The 26,387-nt window shown below is 46.5% G+C and overlaps 1 protein-coding gene across 2 annotated transcripts in view; it reads right to left on the minus strand.

The window, feature by feature from the left end:
- LOC147115487 (neprilysin-like) overlaps positions 1-26,387 on the minus strand; it is a 261,620-nt gene that overhangs the window by 20,020 nt on the left and 215,213 nt on the right. For both annotated transcript variants that reach the window (XM_085989748.1, XM_085989747.1), the window contains exons 16-20: positions 20,911-21,014; positions 13,394-13,452; positions 6,019-6,138; positions 5,794-5,927; positions 3,504-3,569 (exon numbers count right to left, since the gene is read on the minus strand). In XM_085989748.1, the coding sequence (XP_085845874.1) occupies positions 3,504-3,569; positions 5,794-5,927; positions 6,019-6,138; positions 13,394-13,452; positions 20,911-21,014 (483 nt within the window). The remainder of the gene's footprint in view (positions 1-3,503; positions 3,570-5,793; positions 5,928-6,018; positions 6,139-13,393; positions 13,453-20,910; positions 21,015-26,387) is intronic.

Genomic DNA, 26,387 nt, shown 5'->3' on the forward strand with positions numbered 1-26,387 from the left:
GCGATTTTACCAATGGGGGCGCGTTACAGGCGGGACTGCTGCTTGTCAGGTCATTGCCCTGCCTCCATCGACTTGTGGCCAACCCACGCTATTTTCCCTTGATTGATCTTGTTAAGCCCGCCCAGCGGGCTTAGCAGGCCAATTAAGGGGAAGCTGGTTATAGAGAAGGTCAGCGTATGACGTTTCATCTGTCAAAAAATGTTGACAGATGAATTGTCATCGTTTGACAGCTCTGGGACACGGTGTGGGTCAGCTACCCACCCCCTGGCAAGATGGCACGGAGGCAGGTTGCGGGCGGGATGGGCACCCGCCCCCAGATTCTGCCATTTTCCCGGCAGTCCCACCTCCAAACCCGCCTCCCCAGGACTGGCAAGATCACGCCCATAGTGTGGCGATATTGGGGCCGATTCTATGGTGCTGTCCATTAATTTTAATGGGTAAAAAACCATGAGCTGTGTGCCCATGATTTCCTGCAATGTGCTCCCTGCTGGAAGTGCAGAATTCATAGAATCATTGGCCTCGATTTTTAGAGGCGGCAGGCCGGCATGGTGGGAGGAGCTCGTTAACGAGTAAAGAACCCGGTAAGGTCGGAGACTTGGAGGCCCTGTCGATCTTAACAATTATCATGTCATTGAAAGGGCACTTACGCTATTTGTTACGAGCCCTAACTCTCTGTGGCGAGTTTAATGGGCACCTAAATATCCAGAATTCTCTATTAACCGGCAAAATTCATACTCCAAAAAAAACACCTCAATAACTGAAAATGTTGCCGAGTCCGAGTCTGAGGGGTCGATTTTCCTGAAGCTGTCGGGAAGAAGGCGAGACTACAACTTTCGGGTTTTAGACCCGCCTACTTTGACGTCCGGCCAATCCGCGCGATTTTCCCTTGATTGACCTTGTTGAGCCCGCCCAGCGAGCTCAGCAGGCCAATTAAGGACCACCCGGCAACAGGTGATGTCACAGACTGCAATTTCATCTGTCAAGAGTTCTTGACAGATGAAATATCAGTGTTTCACAGCTGTTTGAAGCTGTGAAACACTGACACTCTTGAGTTCTAACATGAGTCTTTCTACGCAGACTCAGTTAGAACTCTCAGCAGCACTCAAAGCTGAAGGCTGTCACTTTTCACAGATTGCAGCCGTTCAGCTTTAAGTGCCGGCTGAGTGATGGGCATCGCGACCCCTCCAACTCCTTCAACCCGACGGCCCGCCTGCTCTAACCTGGCATGGTTTGGAGCCGTCGGGAATCCCACACGAAACCCCTCAAAATAGAGATTAGGCTAAAAACTGCCTGTTAACTACCTGTTAACAGGCAGTTAATTGGTACTAATCCCTTCCCGCCTGGTTTCGGCGGGTCCCAGTGCGGGGCGGGTACCCGCCGCCCATGAAACTTGCGTGGGGCGGGGTTTTGGGCAGGATGGTGTTGGGACCCCCAAATTCGGGATTCCCCCCCCCCCAACACGCCTGAAACCCCGCCTGACGGCTCCAGGAAAATCGACCCCTGAGCCTCCCGCGGTGGCCGAGTCAGTCAGTGGGGGTAGTTCTCCAAACTGTCACTACTCGGCTTCTTGGCGCTGTCGGAAGTCCGAACACCTCAATAACAGGAGTCTGACTCTCCCGTGCTGTATACAGTCGTTTACTGTATAAGTTTTGTTTTACTGTTAAGTAATTAAAGAGTTATGGATTACCCTCAACTGGCAGTACTGTACTTAATCAAGCATCTTCCACAATCCATTTAACGCAACATTCTGTAGGCGAGTACCCAATTACTGAATACTGCACATTTCTTGATTATTTTATTTTTGTTTGTTAAAAATAGCCTCGGTAGATAACCCTCTCCGTCATCCGGAACTTTTAATCAACGGCACCATCCCAGTCCCGTCGGTGCCAGATACCAAAGAGTTTCCTGTAATGTGCATATCCAGCAATTTCTTAAAGATAATGGAGAAGCGAAGGGCGAGATAATTTTTCTGTGAAGCAAACAGCGAAGTGGAGTAAATCGACCAGAAAGTTCTGGAGATTCGCAACTCACACCGTATCACTTACTCCCCTGAATTTGATGGCCGCTTTGCACATTAACAACAGTGTGTGTCGTTTCCCCAGCAAGGTTCGGCCCAGTAAATATTTTACAAAAAAAAGTAAGATAAATTCCCATTTCATTATCTCAAACACAAAGTGAAATGAATCCATTGCTCTTCACTGGAGTGCTGGAGCTCAGTATGTGTCACACCATGTACAACCATACCGAACGGTCCCTTCAACCAGCTGACCACAGCACCTGACAAAGCACCAGCATCCTGCACCATTAAGCAGACAAATAACTGCAAGGTGACCCCAACGCATAAACCGAACAGCTGTTCCACTTTCCATGTTAGGTCGACACAGATTACATGCTTAGCAACAAACACAGATTGAAGATAGTAACTTCGAGGGAAAGCCGCCAGGAATAATGCATTGATTTTTCTAGCACTATTTCCCAAGTCATGAAAAATTACTGAATATTTTTTGCCCTCTTTCACATCATGCAGACAATGAGGTATTTATATGGTGTAATTTGATAATACGGGCCTGGAAATTGCGGTCGGAGGCTTGCTGCCCGAGTATGCCTCTGAACCGCAAGACAAGTATGCACTTAACTGCCGGCTCCAGAGCTTCGGACTGTTCTGGTCCAGGGCGTAGGCCTGCGTAAAGGCCCACGCATCCCAGGGGCGCATGCAGTTCACAAGCAACCCTAAGATCACGTGGGCCAGGCCTACCAATGACAAAAGGGAGATTCCTATCATGCTTATGGAGATGCCCACCGTCCCGCCTCCATTAAAACCAGAAGTAGGCGGGTTGGAGGTGTGTTGGGTGATGTGCCTCAATAATTCCGAGACTCGATGTTAGCGAAACAAAACAAGGCTTTTATTAACTTAGAAGGTAACACGCAGTGGAGAGAGGTATCTTCCATCTGGAGGTCTGCAGTACTGGATATGAGGCCAGACTGAGCTTGCTTACATAGGGGCCAGGTATGGGCAGAGCCCTACACACAATACATTACAATATACAATACAATGGTGAGGAGACGGAACTGAGGTAAGGGAACTGAAACCTGAAACCAACCACAGTCACAGGCAGTGATGAATGGAATATTTCATCACATTGGGGTCGGGATTCAGGTTTTCAATACTTTAACCACCCGTATTTTTGGGTTAAAATTCCCCCCTAGGTAACCAAGCAGGGTGTTTTAGTTTGTTTACTATTTAAAACCTAATGATTCACATTTAATTCCCTCCCTAAAGCTCTCCGCCTCTCTACCTCTCCTCCTTTAAGACGCTCCTTAAAACCCACTTCTTTGACCAAGCTTTTGGTCATGTGCCCGAATGTCACCTTATGTGGCTCGGTGTCAAATTATGTTTGATATTTGCACCTGTGAAGCGCCTTGGGGACGTGTTACTACATTAAAAGCGCTATATAAATGCAAGTTGTCGTTGTTACAGAAGGAAGAAAAAAGCTGCCTCTCACCTTGTAGGCTTGTCTGATGCCTCCATTATCTGCAATGTTCTCTCCCAGCGTATTAATACCACTAAGCTGCAATTTCATAAGCAAATACATAAAATAAATTAGATTAGCAAATGCGGCGGGATCCAATGACTGACCGCCTTTGGGATGTTCACGAGGCGGCGTCTTTCCGAATATTTAAGAGTATCGCGGTTTTGCGTACCGCGGGCAAAAGCCCCCGTAACACAAAATGGAAGGCCCCCATGTTTGCTCCGCGGTGAGGTGGGCTGCGCACGGCTGTGAAGTGTGCGGTTTCCGACAACGTGGGAGGGCGTTTTCAAAACCACCGCTGCTCGCGTACAAACACGGTGCATTCCCCTGTGCGATTAGGGAGCCACAAAAGGGTGGAAGTTATGTTACGGCTGTGCAGAGCTCTAACGAGACCCCATCTGGAGCACTGCATTCCGCTCTGGGCACCACACCGCAGGAAGGATACGGAGTGGGTGCAGTCCAGATTCACCGGAATTATACCGGGGCTAAAAGGGTTAAATTATGAGGCTAGGTATAAATCGAATGTATATTTTTAGGCTTATCAATCACGTGAAGAAAAGCAGGAAGTGTGGCCTGCTCTCTGGGATCGACATGAACCACAATCAGCTGGGGGGGAACTATTTTGTTGGCAGATTGCTCATTACGCTGTTTGGGAAGGCAGGAAGTCTGGCTTGGCAGAGACGGAAAGGAGTGGGCTGAACAGATTGGGAGTGGGGGGTCAATGGAGCAACAGATTGAAGTGTCAGGGAAATGTAGAGAGCACACGGATCAGCAAGGAGTTGAACTTGAGGATGCCTTTAAGGCTAAAAGGCCTCAAAAATAATGAAGAAAAAATCATTACTGGTTCTGCTTTCAGCTTTACCCAACTGCAACTCAAGATCACTTTAAGTAGCATTGCAAACAGCCGCCTCCCAGGCTCTACTCCCCTTGTGGTTTGTGGGCAGGTTGAGAAAGCGGTGGTGGCAAAATTGACTTGACAATAAAATGGTGTTTGGGTCCTAACAATGGCCTCAGAGCCTCACTTTAATATGTTAATTCGGCCCTTGCTAGTTTCAGGCAGGAGTGCTGACTGCCAAAATCGAGGCTCATCCGAAAATCGCAACAGGATGTAAGTCAGCCATTTGTTTTAGCCATTTTCGCCCTGCTCACGCCGAAAGACGGGGCATTAGGGAGGCGGAAATCAGCCCCTGTGTACTTCACTTCCAGCGCCGGCGGCTGAGGCGGAAATCTACGGCCAGGGAGTTCCTCGCCGCCGCTCCCTCTCTGCCACACTTCCGCTGAAGTTATGGCTCCCAGGAAATTCCTGACCTACGTCAATACTTGGGATTAGATTGGATAAGTGGATGAAGGAAAAGGTGTTGAAGGGATTTGGGAACAAGGTGGGTAAGTGTGATGAGAACATTTGGTCGCGGAGGGTAATTGACGATAGGGATTAGTTGGGCCGAATAGTCTGTTTGCACGTTGCAATTTCTACGTATTTATTTCACCACTCCCCCCCACCCCTTCTCTTAGCGATGCAGATTCTTGCTACGATAGAGTTCCATAGTTGCTGACTGCCCTTTAGTTCCTGACCCAAAGCAGGACATATGTGTCAGTGTAAAACAACGAGTGTGGGGAGATGATTTGAACGGGGTGGCGGAGGGGTCGGGTGGGGGAGGGAAAGAATCCAGGCCCTTAACTGATATGTGTTATAAATCTCATCATCAAGAAACTACTTATGAAATAACGCTGGATGGCCAGCTGGTGGCGCCGTCCAAGGAGTATAAATACTCGGGCGTGGGCCCCAGCTTGCTAGGGACATTTTGTAAGACAAGGAACTAGTGAAGTACAACTAGACCTCCATGTTCTGAAACAAGTTGATTAAAGCCTTGCTTTATGCTCAAACCAAGTGAGTAGTGAGTTTTATTACGTCAATATGCATATGTAAGTAGCTTGCAGGAAGAGTGACTAGACAGTGCTCAGGTGTCTTCCAACTGCCTGTCTCAGGTTAATTGTAGCATCCTTACTGGGTGATGTTAGCTAACCCAAAACAGCCAAGGAATGAAACCTGGTCAGCGTAGCTCAATTCCCTTACTATTGGAGGGGCTGCAATTTATCAACTGACTCATCAACTCACCGACTCCTTTAATTAGAATGGGATGGTCCCTCAAGAGTGTCTGGTTTTAGCGCTCAATTGCCAATGACCTAACCTTCCTCGTTTAATCCGAATGCCCAGTTATTAACAGGAAGAAATACAAGAGAGGTTTCCACTTTGTTGACATACATGTTGTCCGCCTGCCAGATCCCATGAAAAGTTTCCATACTCGTACACCACGCACTGCGAATTGCGTTTGAAATTCGTGGCCGAGGTTTGAGTCCACCAGTCCAAGAGGTTTCCGTCTTTGTCGAAGTTACGACCTGCATCAGGTGCACAGACGGGTCGGTTAGAATACCAGCGAGACTGTAAACCAATATTCTCTCCGGTTTATTATTAATTGTTTGGTCTTACCATTGTCATCGAATCCATGAGTGATTTCATGTCCAATAACCATGCCAATAGCACCAAAGTTCAACGAACTCGGCTGTCCTTGTCCAAAGAAAGGTGGTTGAAGAATACCAGCTGGGAAAACTGGCATAAAAAGAAACTTTCGTTGATTGACTGAAAAAAGATCATTTAAACATCCTCGTCCTTATCTTGAACTCCCTTTGCCCAACCAACCTTTGTAACCTTCAAAGTCCCAGCCCAACCTTCTGACTCAGAGATGAGAGTGCGACCAACTGAGCCACAGCTGACACTAAGGGGGCGATTTTACCAGCCCCGAGGAGGCGGGTTTGGAGGCGGGACAGTTGGCAAAATGGCAAAAACTGAGGGCGGATTTGGAACCCACCCAAACCGAAACCCGCCTCCAACCCGCCTCCATCGGGAAAATCAGGCCCTAAGTACGGGGAGATCATCTGTCTGCTGCCTGCACTGTGTAAATGTGAATTAAGAAGGAAAGAGGAGAGGAGAAGAAGGGAAGGAAGAGAAGGAAAGGTGAGGGGAAGAAAGGAAAGGGTGGATTAATTTTGACAACAGATGCTCCGCAATATTGGGATTACTTTCAATAGTCAATTAAATTTAATGCCCGTTACAATAAATAGTTGCCATCTGTTAGTGGCCAAAATGCAAGAATCTCAAGACCAGAGGTAATAGAAACATAGAAGATAGGAGCAGGAGTAGGCCATTCGGCCCCGCGAGCCTGCTCTGCCATTCAACGAGATCATGGCTGATCATTCAAATTCAGTACCCTGTCCCTGCCTTCTCCCCGTATCCCTTGATCCCTTTAGCCTTAAGAAATATAACTAACTCCTTCTTGAATATATTTAATGAATTGGCCTCCACTGCCTTCTGTGGTAGAGAATTCCACAGGTTCACCACTCTCGGGGTGAAGAAATTCCTCCTCATCTCTGTCCTAAATGGCTTATCCTTAGACTGTGACCCCTGGTTCTGGACTCCCCCGCCATCAGGAACATCCTTCCTGCATCTAGTCTGTCTAGTCCTGTTAGAATTTTATAAGTTTCAATGAGATCCCCTCATAATAGGGACTACAAGGCTAACCAGGAAATGTTAAGTGAGCAGGCTAATAGGGATACAGTGGCATATTTTTAAAATTATTTTTCTTGTTCACAAGGAGGGGTCTGAAGTTATTTTGGATGAAGGTGAGATTGCATTATAAATGTACACTTATGAAAGTGACCAGCCCTGCTGAACTCAAGAGAATGTTCAAGGCAGACCCGAAACTCGTGTCACAAAGTCGGCAAATGGTGTACACTTATGGAGCCGGTCCTTTATTATAGGTGTAAAACCCACATGCCCATATTTGCCTCTAAAGACTGGAGAGCTGCATATTTTTTATAAATTGGGCATCATTAGCAGCTAAACACATCTGTGTAATGGGTGCCATGGTGACAGGGATATAATAACTCAATTAGAGGCCAATCTCCTCCAATGGAGCAATTTTCCAATTATGGTTTCCTTTGATTCTTGGACATTAGAGTGCGCTCAACATCTCACCAGCAACTTCAATTACAGCTGCCTCATTACCATTAATTAAATAAGCTGGAAAAGATGAAATACATTTAGGAGAAATTGTGGATTTATTCCATAGCCCCCAGTTGAAAATGCACATGTGAATGTGGAGTTTACAACAACCGCAACAACTTGGATTTATGTAGCGCCTTTAACATATTAAAATGTCCAAAGGTGTATCACAGGAGCGTCATCAGACAATTGACACCGAGCCACATAAGGAGAGATTAGGGCAGGTGACCAAAAGCTTGGTCAAAGAGGTAGGTTTGAAGGAGCGTCTTAGAGGAGAGAGAGGTGGAGAAGTGGAAAGGGTTAAGGTGGGAATTCCAGAGCTTAGGGCCTAGAAGCTGAAAGCACGGCTGCCAACGGTGGAGTGGTGAAAATCGGAGATGTGCATGAGGCCAGAATTGGAGGAGCGCAAAGATCTGGGAGGGTTGTAGGGCTGGAGGAGGTTACAGAGATAGGGAGGGGCGAGAGGCCATGGGGGGATTCGAACACGAGGATGAGAATTTTAAATTGGAGGCTTTGGTGAACCAGGAGCCAATGTGGGTCAGAGAGCATAGGGGTGATGGGTGAGCGGGACTTGGAGTGAGTTAGGATATGGGCATGAACAGCATCAGGTTTACTTGTTATGTCTCCCCCCCACCTTCCCAACTCCTCTAAAGGTCAAATAGCTTGCTGCCGAAGTTTGCACCTGTAGATTGAGCGAGGTCGTCAAACTCAGGCCCCATCTGCCCTTTCAGGTGGACGTAAAAGATCCTATGGTGCTATTTGAAGAAGAGCAGGGACGATCTCCCCGGTGTCCTGGACAATATTTATCTCTCAGCCGGCACCTAGAACAGTTTATCTGGTCATTATCTCAGTGCTGTTTCTGGGAGCTTGCTGTGCACAAATAGGTTGCCGTGTTGCCTAAATTACATCACTTCGAAAGTACTTCATCGCCTGTAAAGCACTTTGGGATGTCCTGAGGTCGTGGAAGGCGCTATAGAAATGTAAGTTCTTCCTTTAACATTGTAAATGGGTTTGTGAAAGTTGACATGGAGCAATTGTAGACACCTTCTAATAGACAAAATTCCCCCGCTGTGACTTCTTTTTTGGTTGAGAGTTTGTTGAATTTGATACACTTCAGCCAGGTGGTCTGCCGATCTGACATCCTGTCCCAGGATGAGACAGGACAATCCAGGTGGCTGTTTCATTTCTCATGGTCTTTAATGCAGTTTCATAACTGGCCAAAAGGTGGAGCACTTTAAGAAGAAAACTGACTGGTGTAAACTTAGGAAAACCATGGAAAGGAAAATGGGGAGAGATGGAGAAAGGGCATTCGCACAAAGTCAAGATTACCTCCCTAAGTGTCCATCTGCCATTGTCGCCAACAGACATTTCTAGGCTTTCGAACAGATAGAATTTACAGCACAGAAACAGGCCATTCAGCTCAACAGGTCTATGCCGTGCTCCACACAAGACACCTCCCACCCTACTTCATCTCACCCTTTCAGAATAACCTTCGATTCCTTTCTCACTCTAACTTCCCCATAAATGCGTCTCTGCTGTTCGCCTCAACTACTTGCGCAGGCGAGTTCCACATTCTCGCCACTCTCTGGGTAAAGAGGTTTCTCCTGGATTCCTTGTTGGATTTAATAGTGTCCATCTTATATTTACAACCCCTACATTTGGACTCCCTCCACAAGTGGAAACATCTTCTCTACATCTAGCCGATCAAACCCCTTCATAATTTTAAAGACCTTTGTCAGGTCACCGCTCAGTCTTCTCTTTTCTGGAGAAAAGAGCCTGTTCAGTTTTTCCTGATAGTTGTGCCCTCTCAGTTCTGGTATCATCCTTGTAAATCAAAGATAGAAGGAGGTATTGAAATCGATGGTAATGAAAACAGGGCGGTATGTGAAGCCGGCAGCCTTTCTACTAGCAGTCTTATTCCGCCTGAAGTGAAAATTTACCCTATGCTTTTTAACACAGTTTGAGTCAACACGCTGCCTTTTATTTGTTCGCTGAGCAACTTTGGTCCATATGATTTCTTCCTTGAATAGAATGGCCATTACAGCTAACCTTAACAACAACAATAAAAACAGCTTGCATTTAACGTAGTAAATCGTCTCAGGGCACTTCGCAGGAGCATAATCAAAGCAAACATTGACACCAAGCCACAGAAGGAGATATTAGGTCAGGTGACCAAAAGCTTGGTCAAAGAGGTATATTTTAAGGAGCATCTTAAAGGAAGAGAGAGAGAGGTGGAGAGGTTTCAGGAGGGAATTCCAGAGCTCAGCTGCCAATGGTGGAGTGATGAAAATCAGGGGATGCACAAGAGACCACTGCCATTTAAAAAGACACGGCTTCAGTGGTTGACCCACATCGTACTTGACTGGGTATGTAGATAGGACATTGACGGTAACTGCAAGCTCGCTCATATCGGATTCCTGACCAATAATATGGAACAAGGAAGAGCCAGGATAACAAGGCAGATCTGTCCTAGTTCTATGCTGTTGCAAAGGTTAATTACTTCCACATTCCTGAGGTGAAGCAGATTTGAGTGAATCTGGCCCCTTCACTGACAAAGGAGCTCTGCACGCTGTCATGCCAAATATGATAACTGTATTTTTTTGTATTGTGCTTAAGTACTCCCATGTGGTACTGGGCCACCCACATTAGGAAGTTCCCCAGGTTTACATAGATACATAGATACATAGAAGATAGGAGCAGGAGTAGGCCATTCGGCCCTTCGTGCCTGCTCCGCCATTCGATGAGATCATGGCTGATCCTTTAATTCAGTATCCCGTCCCCGCCTTCTCTCCGTAACCCTTAACCCCTTTTGCCCGTAGAAATATATCTAATTCCCTCTTAAATATATTTAATGAGCTGGCGTACACTGCCCTCTGTGGCAATGAGTTCCACAGGTTCACCACTCTCTGAGTGAAGAAATTCCCCCTCATCTCTGTCCTAAATGGTTTAGCCCTTATCCTTAAATTATGTCCTCTAGTTCTGTTCTCACCCGCCAAGGGAAACATTCCTTCTGCATCCAGTCTGTCTAGACCTGTCAGACCTGTTTGATGCTTGGTCTGCATTGAATTAGTCAAACGGACAGCAATAAAGGTTATAATTGTCCTTGTCGTCCTTATGCTAGAGAATGAAAAGCACAGACAAGGCTTTGAGCTAAATTCTTGTCCTGTAACTCCTGCTCGAAGTATGGATGGCTGGTGACTGGGCTTGGTGACTTCTCTAAAAAAGAGAAGGCAGAGGGGTGACTTGATAGAGGTCTTTAAGATTATGAAAGGGGTTCGCTAGGGTAGACGTAGAGAAGACGTTTCCACTTGTGGAGGAGTCCAAAACCAGAAGCCATGAATATAAGACAGTCACTAATAAATCAAGTGGAGTCGGAGCTCCGGCTCTAAATTCTGGGTTGACATCCAGCGGGATACTTGCGTCCGTGGGTGGCCCCCCCCTCGTATGGGTTGTGGGAGCCCGTAAAACCCTCCCGCCATAGGACTAACCACCCTAATGGCTGGTACGAAGATGGTTACGGTCACGGAAGGAGCGTTAATCGCGGCCAGAAATCCTTCCACCACTTCATACAGTTCCCCAATGGGAACAGTGTGAAGACACGTACGACGACGACTAATAAATCCAATAAGGAACGCAGGAGAAATTTCTTTAACCAGAGAGTGGTGAGAATGTGGTACATGCTACCACAGGGAGTAGTTGAGGTGAATAGCATAGTTGTATTTAAGGGGAAGCTAGATGAACACATGAGGGAGAAAGGAATAGATGGTTCTGTTGATAGGGTTAGAGGAACAGGGTTGGGAGGAGGCTCATGTGGAGCATAAATACCAGCATGGACCAGTTGAGCCGAATGGTCTGCTTCTCTGCTGCACATTCTATACAATTCTATGTGATTCTGCATGACAATCTCCCCTACAGTTAAATGTTGAATTGACACTCACATTCCAAGATCACACTTGAAGCCTCTTACTTAGGCAAAGTAGGAGCGGGCCACCAGCACCTGTAGAATTATTGCCCAAGTATTAGGGGGTGTATTAGGGAGTATTATGGGCCGAGCCCTAATGGTAGTACCCCTGCGTGGCAAACAACTGCACCCCAGAAGGGTGGTTTTACTCGCAGTTGAGATCTGACGACTTGCCCAGCTCTCACTAGTGGCTCCAAGCGCCACACCTTCTTGAGCCATATCTTGGTTGACCTGCTCAACCCAGTGAGAGTAGCCAAGGAGTAATGGACCATCTTTCGGGTGAGACGTGAAACCGAGGCCCCATCTGCCCTCTCAGTAAAAGATCCCACGGCACTATTCGAAGAAGAGCAGGGGAGTTATCCCCGGTGTCCTGATGCCAATATTTATCCCTCAACCAACATCACTAAAAAACAAATTATCTGGTCATTATCTCATTGCTGTTTGTGGGAGCTTGCTGTGCGCCAATTGGCTTTTGTGTTTCCTACATTACAACAGTGACCACACTTTAAAAGTACTTCATTGGTTGTAAAGCGCTTTGGGACGTCCTGAGGTCGTGAAAGATGCTATAGAAATGCAAGTCTTTTTGTTATAAGACATACTGTATAACCTATTTACTCCTTTAATAAACATTTTTTTTTAGAAAAAAGCAGTGCCTATCTGATCATCTGTCATTAAAACTAGCTGCTGCCCATTATAACCCAACCTTTTCCAGAGCATTATCAACAAGATATTTGCTGACCTGAGCCTTGTACTCTACCTCCAATTCAGATTTACAATCTCTGACTGCAGTAAATCAAACCAGGCCCAGACCATAACATAATCAGTAGACAGATATTCTTTGCATGAATCACTGGGGTGGGGGAGCAGGTGAGTAACTGCTGTAACTGAAAGTCGACTTTTATCTCTTCCTTGCTTTTAAGAGAGGATCCTGTTTTTAACATAGTGGTTGGGGAAATATCTTCAATGTCATAACACGTGGGATTTGTTACGTGAGCGGGCGTGTGTCGGTGAAACCTTTGAGTTCTGAAAGATCTCGGCCTATCCAGGATGTTGCCTGTTTCCAACACAGAACTGTCTTTAAGTATGTGAACAGAACTCTGGGATATTTTGTAATTTGGCACCCAAAATTCAGAAAAGAGCCGGGGCTCTTTTCTCTAGAAAGGAGAAGGCTGAGAGGTGACCTGATGGAGATCTTTAAAATTATGAAGGGGTTTGCTAGGGTAGACACAGAGAAGATATTTCCACTTGTGGGCGAGACCAGAGCTAGGGGCCATAAATATAAGATAGTCACTAATAAATCCAATAAGGAATTCAGGAGAAACTTCTTTACCCAGAGAGTGGTTAGAATGTGGAACTCGCTATCACAGGGAGTGGTTGAGGCAAATAGCATAGATACATTTAAGGGAAGCTGGATAAACACATGAGGGAGAAAGGAATAGAAGGTTATGCTGATGGGGTGAGATGAAGAAGGGTGGGAGGAGGTTCATGTGGACCTTAAACACCAGCATGGATTGATTGGGCCGAATGGCCTGTTTCTGTGCTGTAAATACTTTGTCGTACTTTGTAAATGCAGACACCTCCTTCCTTTGACTATTCAAGGGTATAAGTCAGGCCTGTAGATTGCAATAACGGCCTCGTCATTAAAAAGCAATTGCAATCAGCCAACATATTAAACCGGCACCATAGCAACCAATGATTGGCCATGTGCTTGGGTGGTTTAAGTACAAATTGTACCTGTAAACATAGGGTGGCCAGGAGATTGTGTAACACAAACAGTCAGTAAAATATATCTTTTTAATTCTACAAATGGGATACTATTAGATTTTTAATGAAGAGATTTACCTATTTGGTTTCTGCTTGATGAATAGAAGGCATTTACTACAGCAGCTCCTGATATCCATCTGCAAAGAAAACCAAAGATAAAAATTAACCTGACTCTTCTCCCCATCTCCCTCACCCTCCATTGTGACCTTTCACCTCCACACCGCCTCCATCCAGCTGGAAAAGAGGCCTAGCGTATCACAGGGCTCCACTTAAAGCTCCTGAACTCAACGCCAACCCCTCTCCCTCTCCACCCTCTCTCCACTCAATAAACTGCAGGCAGAGCTGCTGAAGAGAGAAGTGTGAAGTGCAAAATTATTGTACAAGGTATGTGGTGAGGCAAGTAATTGTATTTAGTTTAGGTGAGCGTGATGGCTGACTCCTCCAACCCTGGGGTGTCACGGCAACGAACAGTTCCCCCCAGGGCGCACTGGCCAGGGAATCATGGGCCTGCAGAACCAGTGGAGGCAATTTTAACCCAACCCGCCCATCGGGAACCCCACGGGAATGAGTGCAATGCTGCTTTTGAACCTGTGCCTGATTTTACTCTCCATTGAGGTCAATGGGGGGGTATAAATCCGGCATTCCACCCATTCCCGTGGGCTGGTGAGTGAGGTTAAAATGACCCCCAGACTTCCCCCTCCATTAGTTTAATTGAAAAAAATATCAGGTTGATATTTCCCACCAGTGCTGCTGCTCACCAGTAGAGTCTGGTAGGGGGAACAGCTCTTCGCTTTACAGCACATGTAAAATAGTAGCAATTGATATGATACTGGTATATTTTATGTTTGATATGTGGTCACACCAGCTTAAAAAAAATCCAATTTCCCCCCCCCACTCTCACTTGTGAAGGTTGTTTGGTCACCAGGGGCAATGCAGTACCTCCATTGGGTGTCCAAAATATGTATCCGCGTAAACAGTGCATGTCAATAGGCTATTGGAACATGGGGAGAATCACAACCAATCACGTCATCACCAAACGTACACACACACTTTCTATCAGGGTTCACTGGATGGCATTCAGGAGCAGGGACCCTGGCTGTGGTTTGAAGCTGGGATATCTCCTGGTTAGTATGGGTCAGGACTCCGACAGGGCAATCCCCAATGATCCAACAAGGCCGCACAAAGACTGTACCTTTGACACAACTAATTGTCAGCCACTACATTTTAAAGCTGTATTACTGGGGAGTGGGACAATTTCATCTGTATGTTGTGTGTAATAAAATTGTAAATGAGTTCTGCACAATTTATAGTACACTGAAGGAACATCTTTCAATTGGATAGCTCAGATATCAATATCCAATTCAATGGTCAGAAAGTGGAGAAACAAAAACAGTTTTTGTAGTGTATGTACCTTTAAGAGAGAACTACTTTTACTGCTCCTGCATACTGTAGTACCGGCAGTGACCACACCTGTATATAAGCCTTGAACATGCCTCTCTACTGTTAGTCTTTAGACTACCCTCCTGCAGTAAACACCTGTTGATTGTTAATTTACAGCCTCCGTCTAGTTATTGGGAAACATCATACCTTAAGAATCAATGGATTCAATAGTGGCGACGAGGTCGATTCGAATCTACCTGCAACTCTGCATTTCCTTTAAAGGATTCGCTCCGGGAGGACGGTGGAAGAAAGTCGAGGCCAGAAGGACGGGCGTCGACCACGAGCAACCGCCCAGTCATCTGGCAGAGAGTGAACATCGCAGGGGAGGCTGTTGAGGGCTGGGCTTGGTTCTCCAGCCACGATGATCCAGCAACAGACTGGCAACAGGTACAGCGCAGACCCTTCCCGGACAGCGGCGGCTGGAGCCGACCACGGGGTAAGAGAGAGGGTGAAGCGCACAGGGCGCAGCCGGGGGGGTTGAAGACCGAGTGGCGTCGGCGGAAAACAAAAAGAGAGAGAGGGTAAAGCACAGGAGAATGCGCAGAGCGCAGCCAGGGCTCAAGGGCTGAACAGCGCCCATGGAAAAAAAAAAGGAAGCGCGGGAGACGCCATTGAGCCACGGAGAAGAAGGGAGAGAACGGGAGACGCCATTTTAGAAGCCGCAGCGGAGAAGAAGGGTGAGCACGGGAAGAAATGAAAGCGCGGGAGACGCCATTTTGTGCCAGCGGAGAAGAAGGGAGAGCGCGGGAGACGCCATTTTAGACAGTTTAATCACACCCAGGGATGTCGAAGAGTGGCAGTATCACTGCATTCGACAATGAAGTCGAAGATTGGGCGACATATGTGGAACGCATTGAGGTGTATTGCAAGGCGAATGAAGTGCCAGATGCTAGGAAAGCACTGGTTTTGTTAAATTCCATGGGTGCAAACACTTATGGCTTACTGCGAAACCTAATAACCCCAGAGAAGCCAGTGGATAAGAATTTCGAAAGCATAGTGGAAATCCTACAGGATCACTTAAACCCCACACCGCTGCTGATAGCATAAAGATTTAAGTTCCAAAAAGGAACCAGCATAAAGACGAAAGTAATGCTGAGTACTTAACGGAACTGCGCAAGCTATCGAAACACTGCCAGTTTGGATTGGGACTAGCAGATACGTTAAGGGACAAGTTTGTGTGTGGACTTCAAAGTGAAGGAACCCAGAAACGGCTTCTATCAGAAAAGGATCTTACGCTGGACAAGGCTTTCAGCATGGCAGTATCACACAAAGCAGCCACACGGGGCGCTGCAGAGATACAACAGAGACCGCAAGAATATGGCACCAATGAAATGTCATATGGAGCAGGGAAGTGTTATCGCTGTGGCAGAACAACACACGACCAGAAGGATTGTTGGTTCAAGGACCAAGTGTGCAGACAGTGTGGAAAAGCAGGGCACATAGCAAGAGTCTGCAGGTCAGGGAAGAAAACCAGCAGCAAGAAATCTCCACAGGAGAAGTACAAAAAGGTACATAAGGTGATGGACAGTAGTTCAGACGAACAGAAAAGTGATACAGACTCCAGAAGCAAGGAGCTGGGTTGTCTGAAACTACATAAGGTTATCAAAATGGAGGATCACCAGACTATCTGGGTCACGCTCAAGATAGACGGAGTCCAAGTGGAAATGGAATTGGACACAGGATCAGCCCTAACAGTCATAAACCAAAGGGACTACAAGCGGCTATTCTCACATATACCCTTGAAAGTTACAGAGATTGTCTTGAAGACGTACATGGGGCAAAAAGTCTACCCCAAAGGAAAAATAAGGGTGAACGTTATATATAACGGCAAGGAAACACCAAAAATGGACCTATATGTATTGCCAGATGGAGGACCACCACTACTAGGACGTGAATGGATCCGGAAGATACAATTAGATTGGCATTCCATACAGGCACTGAAGGTTGAGGCCAAAAAGGATGACGACGTCACACCTGGACGACTGTCAAAAATGCTAACTGACGCACAAGAAGTGTTCCAGGAGGGACTCGGAACATTAAAAGGCATAACAGCGACAATTAAAATAGAGGAAAATGCAAGCCCAAAGTTTTTTAAGGCCAGACCGGTGCCTTATGCGATCCGACCAGCCGTCAAAGCAGAGCTGGAAGGGTTGGAACGTTCAGGAGTACTGTCCAAAGTGGACTGGAGCGAGTGGGCTACACCCATCGTTCCTGTAATGAAGAGGTCGTTGAGTAATACGCCTGGGGAACCAAAGAAGGTCCGCATCTGTGGGGATTTTAAGGTGACAGTGAACCCAGCCCTTCACACGGTACAATATCCACTTCCACGGATTGAGGATATTTTTGCCTCGCTATCTGGAGGTAAACACTTCACCAAGATTGATCTGGCCCAGGTGTACCTGCAAATGGAGGTGGAAGAAGCCTCGAAACAATATCGAAATATTTTATTCGTCGATAATTGAACGATTGCCAGTAACTAACGTGGATATAGAGAAGGAGACCCGCAATGATCCGACACTGTCTCGGGCATATGATTTGACGGTGAAGGGATGGCCAACACATGGCGACTCACTGTTGCCAGCATTCTCATCCAGAAGAGAACAGCTGTCAGTATGCCAGGGGACAGTGATGTGTGGATCCCGAGTGGTAATTCCACCCAAGTTAAGGGAGAGAGTGCTCAATGAGCTTCACGAAGGCCATCTGGGAGGGGTGAAAATGAAAAGCCTTGCCAGGGCTTATGTGTGGTGGCCGGGGATCGATCAACAAATCGAGGACCTAACAAAGAGCTGCTCAGGATGCCAGAAGGTCCAAAATGCACCACCACATGCCCCTCTACACCCATGGGAGTGGCCCTCCTCTCCATGGCAACGGGTGCATGTTGATTTTGCTGGTCCATTCATGGACTCAATGTTCTTAATAGCAGTGGATGCACACTCGAAATGGCCTGAGGTGATCAAAATGTCCTCCACCACTACAGAGAAAACGATTGCAGTCCTACGGACCATATTTGCCAGGAACGGCTTGCCAGAGCAGATTTGCTCTGATAACAGACCACAGTTTGTGTCCGAAGAGTTTCGAAAATTTATGAAAAGGAATGGGGTAAGGCATTACACATCCGCCCCGTATCATCCAGCCACAAATGGATTGGCTGAGAGGTTCGTACAAATCTTTAAAAAGGCGATAAGGGCCATGTGCGATGATGAAATTCCACTACAGCATAAGGTGGACAATTTCCTGTTAGCCTACAGAAATGTGACACATGCAGTTACCAACCAGACCCCGGCCATGATGTTCTTTAACCGAAGGTTGAGATCTCGTCTGGATTTGCTCAGACCAAATGTGCGAAGGAATGTTGAGGATAAGCAATTCCAGCACATTAATGAGAAGCCGACAAGGAGCTTCAATGTAGGACAACCAGTCTTGGCCCGTGACTACCGAACAGAGAAATGGCAACCCGGAAAGATATGCACACGGCAGGGGCCACTAATGTACACAGTGGATGTCGGGGAGAACATTGTGAGACGCCACGTCGACCAGATCCTAGCGTCACAGGAACGAGTCAACCCCATGTCTCGCGGACCTGGGGATGAACCCGACATACCAGTAGCATCTACCCCAGAAACAGTAGCAGCAGAAACTGATGAACTAACCGACGAAAGGGAGCCAGAATCGCCTCCGCACCAAGAACAAGAACCTCAGGAAAGGCGCTATCCAGAAAGGATCAGGAAGCCGTCCCAAAGACTGAATCTATAAATGGACTATTTCAGTTTAATGTGCATGTTAAAGTGTTAACTGTTATTTGAATGTTATGGGTACTGTTAATCTAAAAGGAGAGGAATTGTAGTGTATGTACCTTTTAAGAGAGAACTACTTTTACTGCTCCTGTATACTGTAGTACCGGCAGTGACCACACCTGTATATAAGCCTTGAGCATGCCTCTGTACTGTTAGTCTTTAGACTACCCTCCTCCAGTAAACACCTGTTGATTGTTAATTTACAGCCTCCGTCTAGTTATTGGAAAACATCATACCTTAAGAATCAACGGATTCAATAGTTTTGACTCCAATTTTCATAACTTGCAGGAAAGAGGGTGAAATAGAAGGATGCAGAAAGCTGAACAAATCTAATCCTGAGAAAATATCGCAAGCACGTTCTATATTGTAATAGAATCCTTTTTTTTGAGAGACGGAGGTGTGCTGCCAAGTCCAATTAGTGCAAGGTCATCGCCAAGAATGAAAAATGTCAGCAAGAACATAAGAAATAGAAGCAGGAGTCGGCCATTCGGCCCTTTGAACCTGCTCCGTCATTCAGTGAGATCATGGCTGATCTTCTACCTCAACTCCACCTTCCTATTTCCCTTGGTTCCCTTAATATCCAAAAATCTATTGATCTCTGTCTTGAATATACTCAATGACTGAGCATCCACAGCCCTTTGGGGTAGAGAATTCCAAGAATTTATAACCCTCTGAGTGAAGACATTTCTCCTCATCTCAGTCCTAAATGGCCAACCCCTTATTCTGAGACTGTGAACCCTGGTTCTAGACTCCCCAGCCAGGGGAAACATCCTTCCAGCATCTACCCTGTCAAGCCCTGTAAGAATTTTGTACGTTTCAATGAGATCACCTCTCTTTCTTCTAAACTCTAGAGAATATAGGCCTAGTCTACTCAATCTCTCCTCATAGGGCAATCCCCCCCATCCTAGGAACCAGTCTGGTGAACCTTTGTTGCAGTCCCTTTATGGCAGGTATATCCTTCCTTAGGTAAGGAGGCCAAGACTGTACACAGTACTCCAGGTGTGGTCTCATATAATTGCAGTAAGACTTCTTTACGCTTATACTCCAATCCTTTTGCAATAAAGGCTAACATACCAGTTGCTTTCCTAATTGCTTGCTGTACCTACAGGTTAACTCTCAGTGATTCATGAACAAGGACACCCAGATCCCTCTGAACACCAACATTTTCCAATTTCTCACCATTAAAAAAAATGGAGTAAATCAGTAAGTAGTGGTTTGTAAGACCAGAGTTGGATCACTGTGTGTAGCTATGGGCTCCACACCACAGGAGGAAGGATATTGAGGCAATAGAGAGGGTACCGTGCAGATTCACAAGGGTGTGGCCTAGTATGAGGAAATACACATACAAAGAAAGGCTCGAAAAATGTTGTTTTTCTTTTATTACAACGGAGGAGATTACGGGGTGGTATAACAGAGATGGGACAGTGCAAATGGAAACAGATTGTTTCTGTGTGTAATTTCTAGGTAAATCTGGAATTAGTGGCCAGGTAGGATCAAACTTGGGTTTCAAAAGCCTGAAATTCATTCTTTCCCAAGACTTCAATATTGGGGAATGCCTTCCCTCCAATTCTGAAGTATTGAGAAAAAATTAATTTGAGCAGGAGAATGTGCAACACAGTTAGGATGCAATGAAGAGGATATAGGAACATTTGTTAGAATGAGCAGAAAATCCAAAGGGACATCAACCATAGCAGTATCGAAAGGACAGAGGATGAATGGGACAGAGACAGGTTGAAAAAAGCTGCCCAGGCCAGGGAAGGATTCTTCATCAAAGGATGACCTTGCTCTGGTCGCTTGTGTAGAAATATATCATAGAATCATAGATTGTGAATTGTTCATTTTAAATCTGAGATTGATAGATTTTTGGTAACCAAAGGTGTTAAAGGATATGGGCCAAAGGCGGGTATATGGAGTTAGGTCGCAGATCTGCCATGATCTCATTGAATGGCAGAACAGGCTCGGGGGGCTGAATGGCCTACTTCAGTTCCTATGTTCCTAATGATACAGCACAGAAGGAGGCCATTCAGCCCATCGTGCCTGTGCCGGCTCTTTGAAAGAGCTATCCAATCAGTCCCACTCCCTTGCCCTTTTCCCCATAGCTCTGCAAATTTTTACCCTTCAAGTATTTATCCGATTGCCTTTTGAAAGTTACTATTGAATCTGCTTCCACCGCCCTTTCAGGCAGCGCATTCCAGATCACAACAAGTCGCTGCGTAAAAAGAATTCTCCTCATCTCGCCGATTACTTTAAATCTGTGTCCTCTGGTTACCGACACTTCTGCCACTGGTGTTTTTAAGACAGCAAATGTTAGTGCTTAGAAAGAGCTAACAATGCAGGAGGTAATAATAAAGAACAACTTACCCTTCTTTGTCAACCTTTTCTCTCAGTTTTTTCAGATTCTTCTTTTGTCCTGATTGCATATTTTTAAGAATGTTCGCAAAGTATTCGTCGATGCTGAAATTCAACTGAATGGGAAAAATGCAGAGCAGTTATCTTACACCCCATTACATTCCAATTATCAGCCTCAGATATCCTCAGAACAAGTCTTCTATTTACATTGCGGATAGGAGGCTGTTTTGCTGCTAACACTTTTCCCATATGAAATCAGCACTTTCATATGACAGCTTTATAGCAACAGCTTCCATTTATATAGGAGAGGCAGGTAGAGAGAGGTGGCGAAGTTTAGGCAGGGAAATCCAGAGCTTAGGGCCCAGGTAGCTGAAGGCACGGCCGCCAATGGTGGAGCGATGGAAATAGAACCAAAGAAGTTCATGGCACAGAAGGAAGCAAGAACTGCAACGTGCATTGATCTAGTACCTTTGACATAGGAAAGTCTCAAACAGTTGACACCGAGATATTAGGAAGGGTGACTAGACTCTTGGTCGAAGAAGTAGGTTATAAGGAGGGTCTTAAAGGAGGAGGGAGAGGTGCAGAGATGGAGAGGTCCAGAGCTTAGGGCCGAGACAGCTGAAGGCACGACCGTCAATGGTGGGGCGAAGAGAGTGGGGGATGCATAAGAGGCCAGAGTTGGAGGAACGCAGAGTTCTCAGAGGGTTGTAGGGCTGGACGAGAAGAAATATCAGCTTCAGTTCCAGTCCTTATTACTATCCAATGATTTCTGTGAGCTGTTATGTGTGTTGATGTCAGGTGAGGATAGAAGCAAGCTTGGCTGTGATGTCCCACACAGTAAAATGGCCTGTCGATATTCACTGTGTATGTTCACACATTGGTGAGATATCAGGTGCCAACTCCCATAGAATAGTAGCCCAAGAGACAACACTTTCTACAACAGTCTATCTAATCTTTCACATTTCAAAGGAATTTAACATGTTACACCTTTGGCTCAATCCCAACGAAAATCAGCTAACTCAACACAAACCAGGGATTAATGAAAGCCAGTGTAAGCATTAAAGAGTTAAGAGTAAAGTAAGTTAGTGCTATCTCGTGGTCCCATTATACTATGAAACAAAGAGGACCCATTCCCTGAGTCACCCGCATGGTCACAAGATAGGTTCAGATGTAAAGCCCTTTGGCTTAAATTGGATCTAATTTTTCCAGAAGACCAACCCTACCAGATTCCCATTACAGCATCAACATTGTTACTTAAAGGAATCTGGTGTCCTGGCCTCAACTACTCTCCCTGTCAATCTGTTTGAGCTGTTGATTATGCACTGTGTAAAAAAAATGCTTCCTGGCATCTACTCTAAACTAGCCCTTCACAATACAGAACCAGTGGTCCCTTGCTTCACTGCCTTTGCATATCTCAGATTACTGCTTCTGGTTTATTTCTCCATCCTGTTAAGCACCCGATATACCTCTACAGTGTCAGCCATGGCTCAGTCGGTAGCACGCTGTGTCAGAAGGTTGTGGGTGCAAGTCCCACTCCAGAGACTTGAGCACAAAATCTAGGCTGACACTCCAGTGCAGCGCTGAGGGAGTGCTGCACTGTCGGAGGTGCTGTCTTTCGGATGAGATGTTAAACCGAGCCCATGTCTGCCCTCTCAGGTGGACGTAAAAGATCCCATGATACTAAAAGCAGGAGAGTTCTCCCCGGTGTCCTGGGCAATATTTATCCCTCAACCAACATCACAGAATCACAGAAACCCCACAGTGCAGATAGAGGCCACTTCGGCCCATCGAGCCTGCACCGACACATATCCCACCCGATCCCCGTAACCGCAAATTGACTGCCGCGTTTACTACATTGCAACAGTGACAACATTTCAACTGTAAAGCGCTTTGGGAAGTCCTGAGGTCATGAAAGACACTACAGGAAACTCTCGTTTAAACGGCATCTAAATATCCGGAATTCTCTATTAACCGGCAAAATTCATAATCCGAAAACAACACCTCAATAGCCAGAAATGTTGCCAAGTCCGAGTCCGAGTCCGAGTCTCCCGTGGTGGCCGAGTTAGTCAGTGGGGGTAGTTCACCGAACTGTCCCTACTCGGCTTCTTGGTGCTGTCGGAAGTCTGAACACCTCAATAACAGGAGTCTGACTATCCCGCGCTGCCGGTAGTCTCTTCCGATCCGCCATTGTTAAGTAATTAAAGAGCTTTGGATTACCCTCAACTGGCAGTACTGTACTTAATCAAGCATCTTCCACCATCCATTTAACACAGCATTCTGTAGGTGAGTACCCAATTACTGTATACTGCACATTTCTTGATTTTTTAAATTTTTGTTTGTTAAAAATAGCCTCGGTAGATAACCCTCTCCATCATCCGGAATTTTAATCAACCGGCACCATCCCTGTCCCGTCGGTGCCGGATACCAAAGAGTTTCCTATATATAAATGCACAGTTTTCTATCTTTTATGTAAGATCTGCTCTGAGATTCCTTTTTTCCAGGCTAAGGAGATGTAGCTAATCAAGTTGCCTTTTAGACGGGTTTCGTTGCTGCCCTCGGCACAGTCCTTAGAGGGTGAATGACCCCTTATGTCATGGCAACCTGAGCTGTATGCAGTCAGTGGTGGCTCAGTGGTGGCACTCTCACCTCTGGAGTCAGGAGGTTGTGGGTTGAAGTCCCACATAAAGACCTTGTAGTGTATGTACCTTTAAGGGGAGAACTACTTTTTACAGCTCCTGTATACTGTAGTACTGGCAGTGACCACACCTGTATATAACCCTGAGTAGGGATCTGTACTGTTTAGTTTTAGAGCAACCCTCATCCAGTAAACACCTGTTGATTGTTCTCTGCAGGCTCTGTCGATTATTTGAAGGACACAGTACCTAAGATTCACGGATTCAACATTGGCGACGAGGTGAATCGAACCTACCTGCAACTCTGCAGAAGAAGGCCGATTCCATCAGTGCGGGCGTCGACCATCCTGAGAGGACTTGAGCAGACAGAGGAGGCTGTGGAGAGCTGGACTTGGTTCTCCAGCTGCGACGATCCAGCGCAGCGGGCTGGCAGCAGGTACGGCGCAGACCCTTCCCGGACAGCGGCGGCGGGAGCCGACCGACGGCACAGAAAAAGGTCGAGCAGCGTCGACGGGTAAGAGAGAGGGTAAAGCGCACAGGGCACAGCCGGGGTTGAAGACCGAGCGGTGTCAACGAGAGAGGGTGAAGTGCGCAGGGCGCAGCCGGGGTTGAAGACCGAGTGGCGTCAACGAGAGAAGCGCGGAGGAAAACGCGCAGAGCGCGGCCGGTTTCAAGGGCTGAGCAGCGTCCACGGGGGAAGAAAAGAAAGCGCGGGAGATGCCATTTGGGCCGCAGCGGAGAAGAAAGGGAAGCGCGGGAGATGCCATTTTGAGCCAGCGGAGAAGAAGGGAGAGCGCGGGAGATGCCATTTTGAGCCAGCGGAGAAGAAGGGAGAGCGCGGGAGACGCCATTTTTAGCCAGTCTAACCACACCCAGGAATGCAGTGTCACAGCGTTCGACAATGAAGTCGAAGATTGGGCGACATATATAGAACGCATAGATGTGTACTGCAAGGCGAATGAAGTACCAGATGCCAGGAAAGCACTGGTATTGTTGAATTCCATGGGTGCAAAAACATACGGCTTGCTGCAAAACCTAGTAACCCCAGAGAAGCCAGTGGAAAAGGATTTTGAAAGCATAGTGGCAATCCTACAGGACCACATAAACCCCACACCGCTGCTGATAACAGAAAGATTTAAGTTCCACAAAAGGAACCAGCATAAAGACGAAAGTAATGCTGAGTATTTAACGGAACTGCGCAAGCTATCGAAACACTGCCAGTTTGGAACGGGACTAGCAGATACTTTAAGGGACAAGTTTGTGTGTGGGCTTCAAAGTGAAGGAACCCAGAAATGGCTTCTATCAGAAAAGGATCTTACGCTGGACAAGGCTTTCAGCATGGCAGTATCACACGAAGCAGCCGCATGGGTCGCTGCAGAGATACAACGGAGATCGCAAGAATATGGCACAAATGAAATGTCATATGGAGCAGGGAAGTGTTATCGCTGTGGCAGAACAACACACGACCATAAGGATTGTTGGTTCAAGGACCAAGTGTGCAGACAGTGTGGAGAAGTAGGACACATAGCAAGAGTCTGCAGGTCGGGAAAGAAAACCAGCAGCAAGAAATCTCCACAGGAGAAGTACAAAAAGGTACATAAGGTGACGGAGAGTAGTTCAGACGAACAGAAAAGTGATACAGACTCCGGAAGCAAGGAGCTGGGTTGTCTGAAACTACATAATGTAATCAAAATGGAGGATCACCAAACTATCTGGGTCATGCTCAAGATAGACGGAGTCCAAGTGAAAATGGAATTGGACACAGGTTCAGCCCTAACAGTCATAAACTGAAGGGACTACAAGCGGCTATTCTCACATATACCCTTGAGAGATACAGAGATTGTCTTGAAGACGTACACGGGGCAAAAAGTCTACCCCAAAGAAAAAATAAGGGTGAACGTGATATACAACGGCAAAGAAACACCAAAAATGGACATATATGTATTGCCAGATGGAGGAGCACCACTACTAGGACGTGAATGGATCCGGAAGATACAGTTAGATTGGCACGCCATACAAGCACTGACGGTAGATGCCAAAAAGGATGACGACGTCACATCTGGACGACTGTCAAAAATGCTAACTGACGCACAAGAAGTGTTCCAGGAGGGACTCGGAACACTAAAAGGCATAACAGCGACGATCAAAATAGAGGAAAATGCAAGCCCAAAGTTTTTTAAGGCCAGACCGATGCCTTATGCGATCTGCCCAGCCGTCGAAGCAGAGCTGGAAGGTTTGGAATGTTCTGGAGTACTGTCCAAGGTGGACTGGAGCGAGTGGGCTACATCCATCGTCCCTGTAATGAAGAGGTCGTTGAGTAATACGCCTGGGGAACCAAAGAAGATTCGCATCTGTGGGGACTTTAAGGTGACAGTGAACCCAGTCCTTCACACGGTACAATATCCGCTTCCGCGGATTGAAGATATTTTCGCCTCGCTATCTGGAGGGAAACGCTTCACTAAGATTGATCTGGCCCAGGTGTACCTACAAATGGAGGTAGAAGAAGCCTCGAAACAGTACCTCACGATCAACACTCATAAAGGTCTCTACCAATACAACCGGCTGCTGTTCGGGGTAGCATCAGCTCCGGCTATTTGGCAAAGGGCAATGGATCAAGTCCTGCAAGGGATTCCAGGGACCCAGTGTTATTTGGACGACATCCTGGTCACGGGCGAAAATGACAGTGATCACCTCGCCAACCTAGAGCAGGTGTTCACTAGATTGAAGGAATATGGGCTCTGAGCTAATCGCCACAAATGCGAGTTTTTCCAGAAGCAGATCTCGTATTGCGGCCACGTTATTGATGAAGAGGGGTTACATAAGTCCCCTGAAAAGATTGAGGCAATAGTCAAGGCT

The sequence above is a fragment of the Somniosus microcephalus genome, chromosome 6 (genome assembly GCF_052327205.1).
Source record: "Somniosus microcephalus isolate GS21.2 chromosome 6, FLI_Smic_1.0, whole genome shotgun sequence".
Classification (NCBI taxonomy): Eukaryota; Metazoa; Chordata; class Chondrichthyes; order Squaliformes; family Somniosidae; genus Somniosus; species Somniosus microcephalus.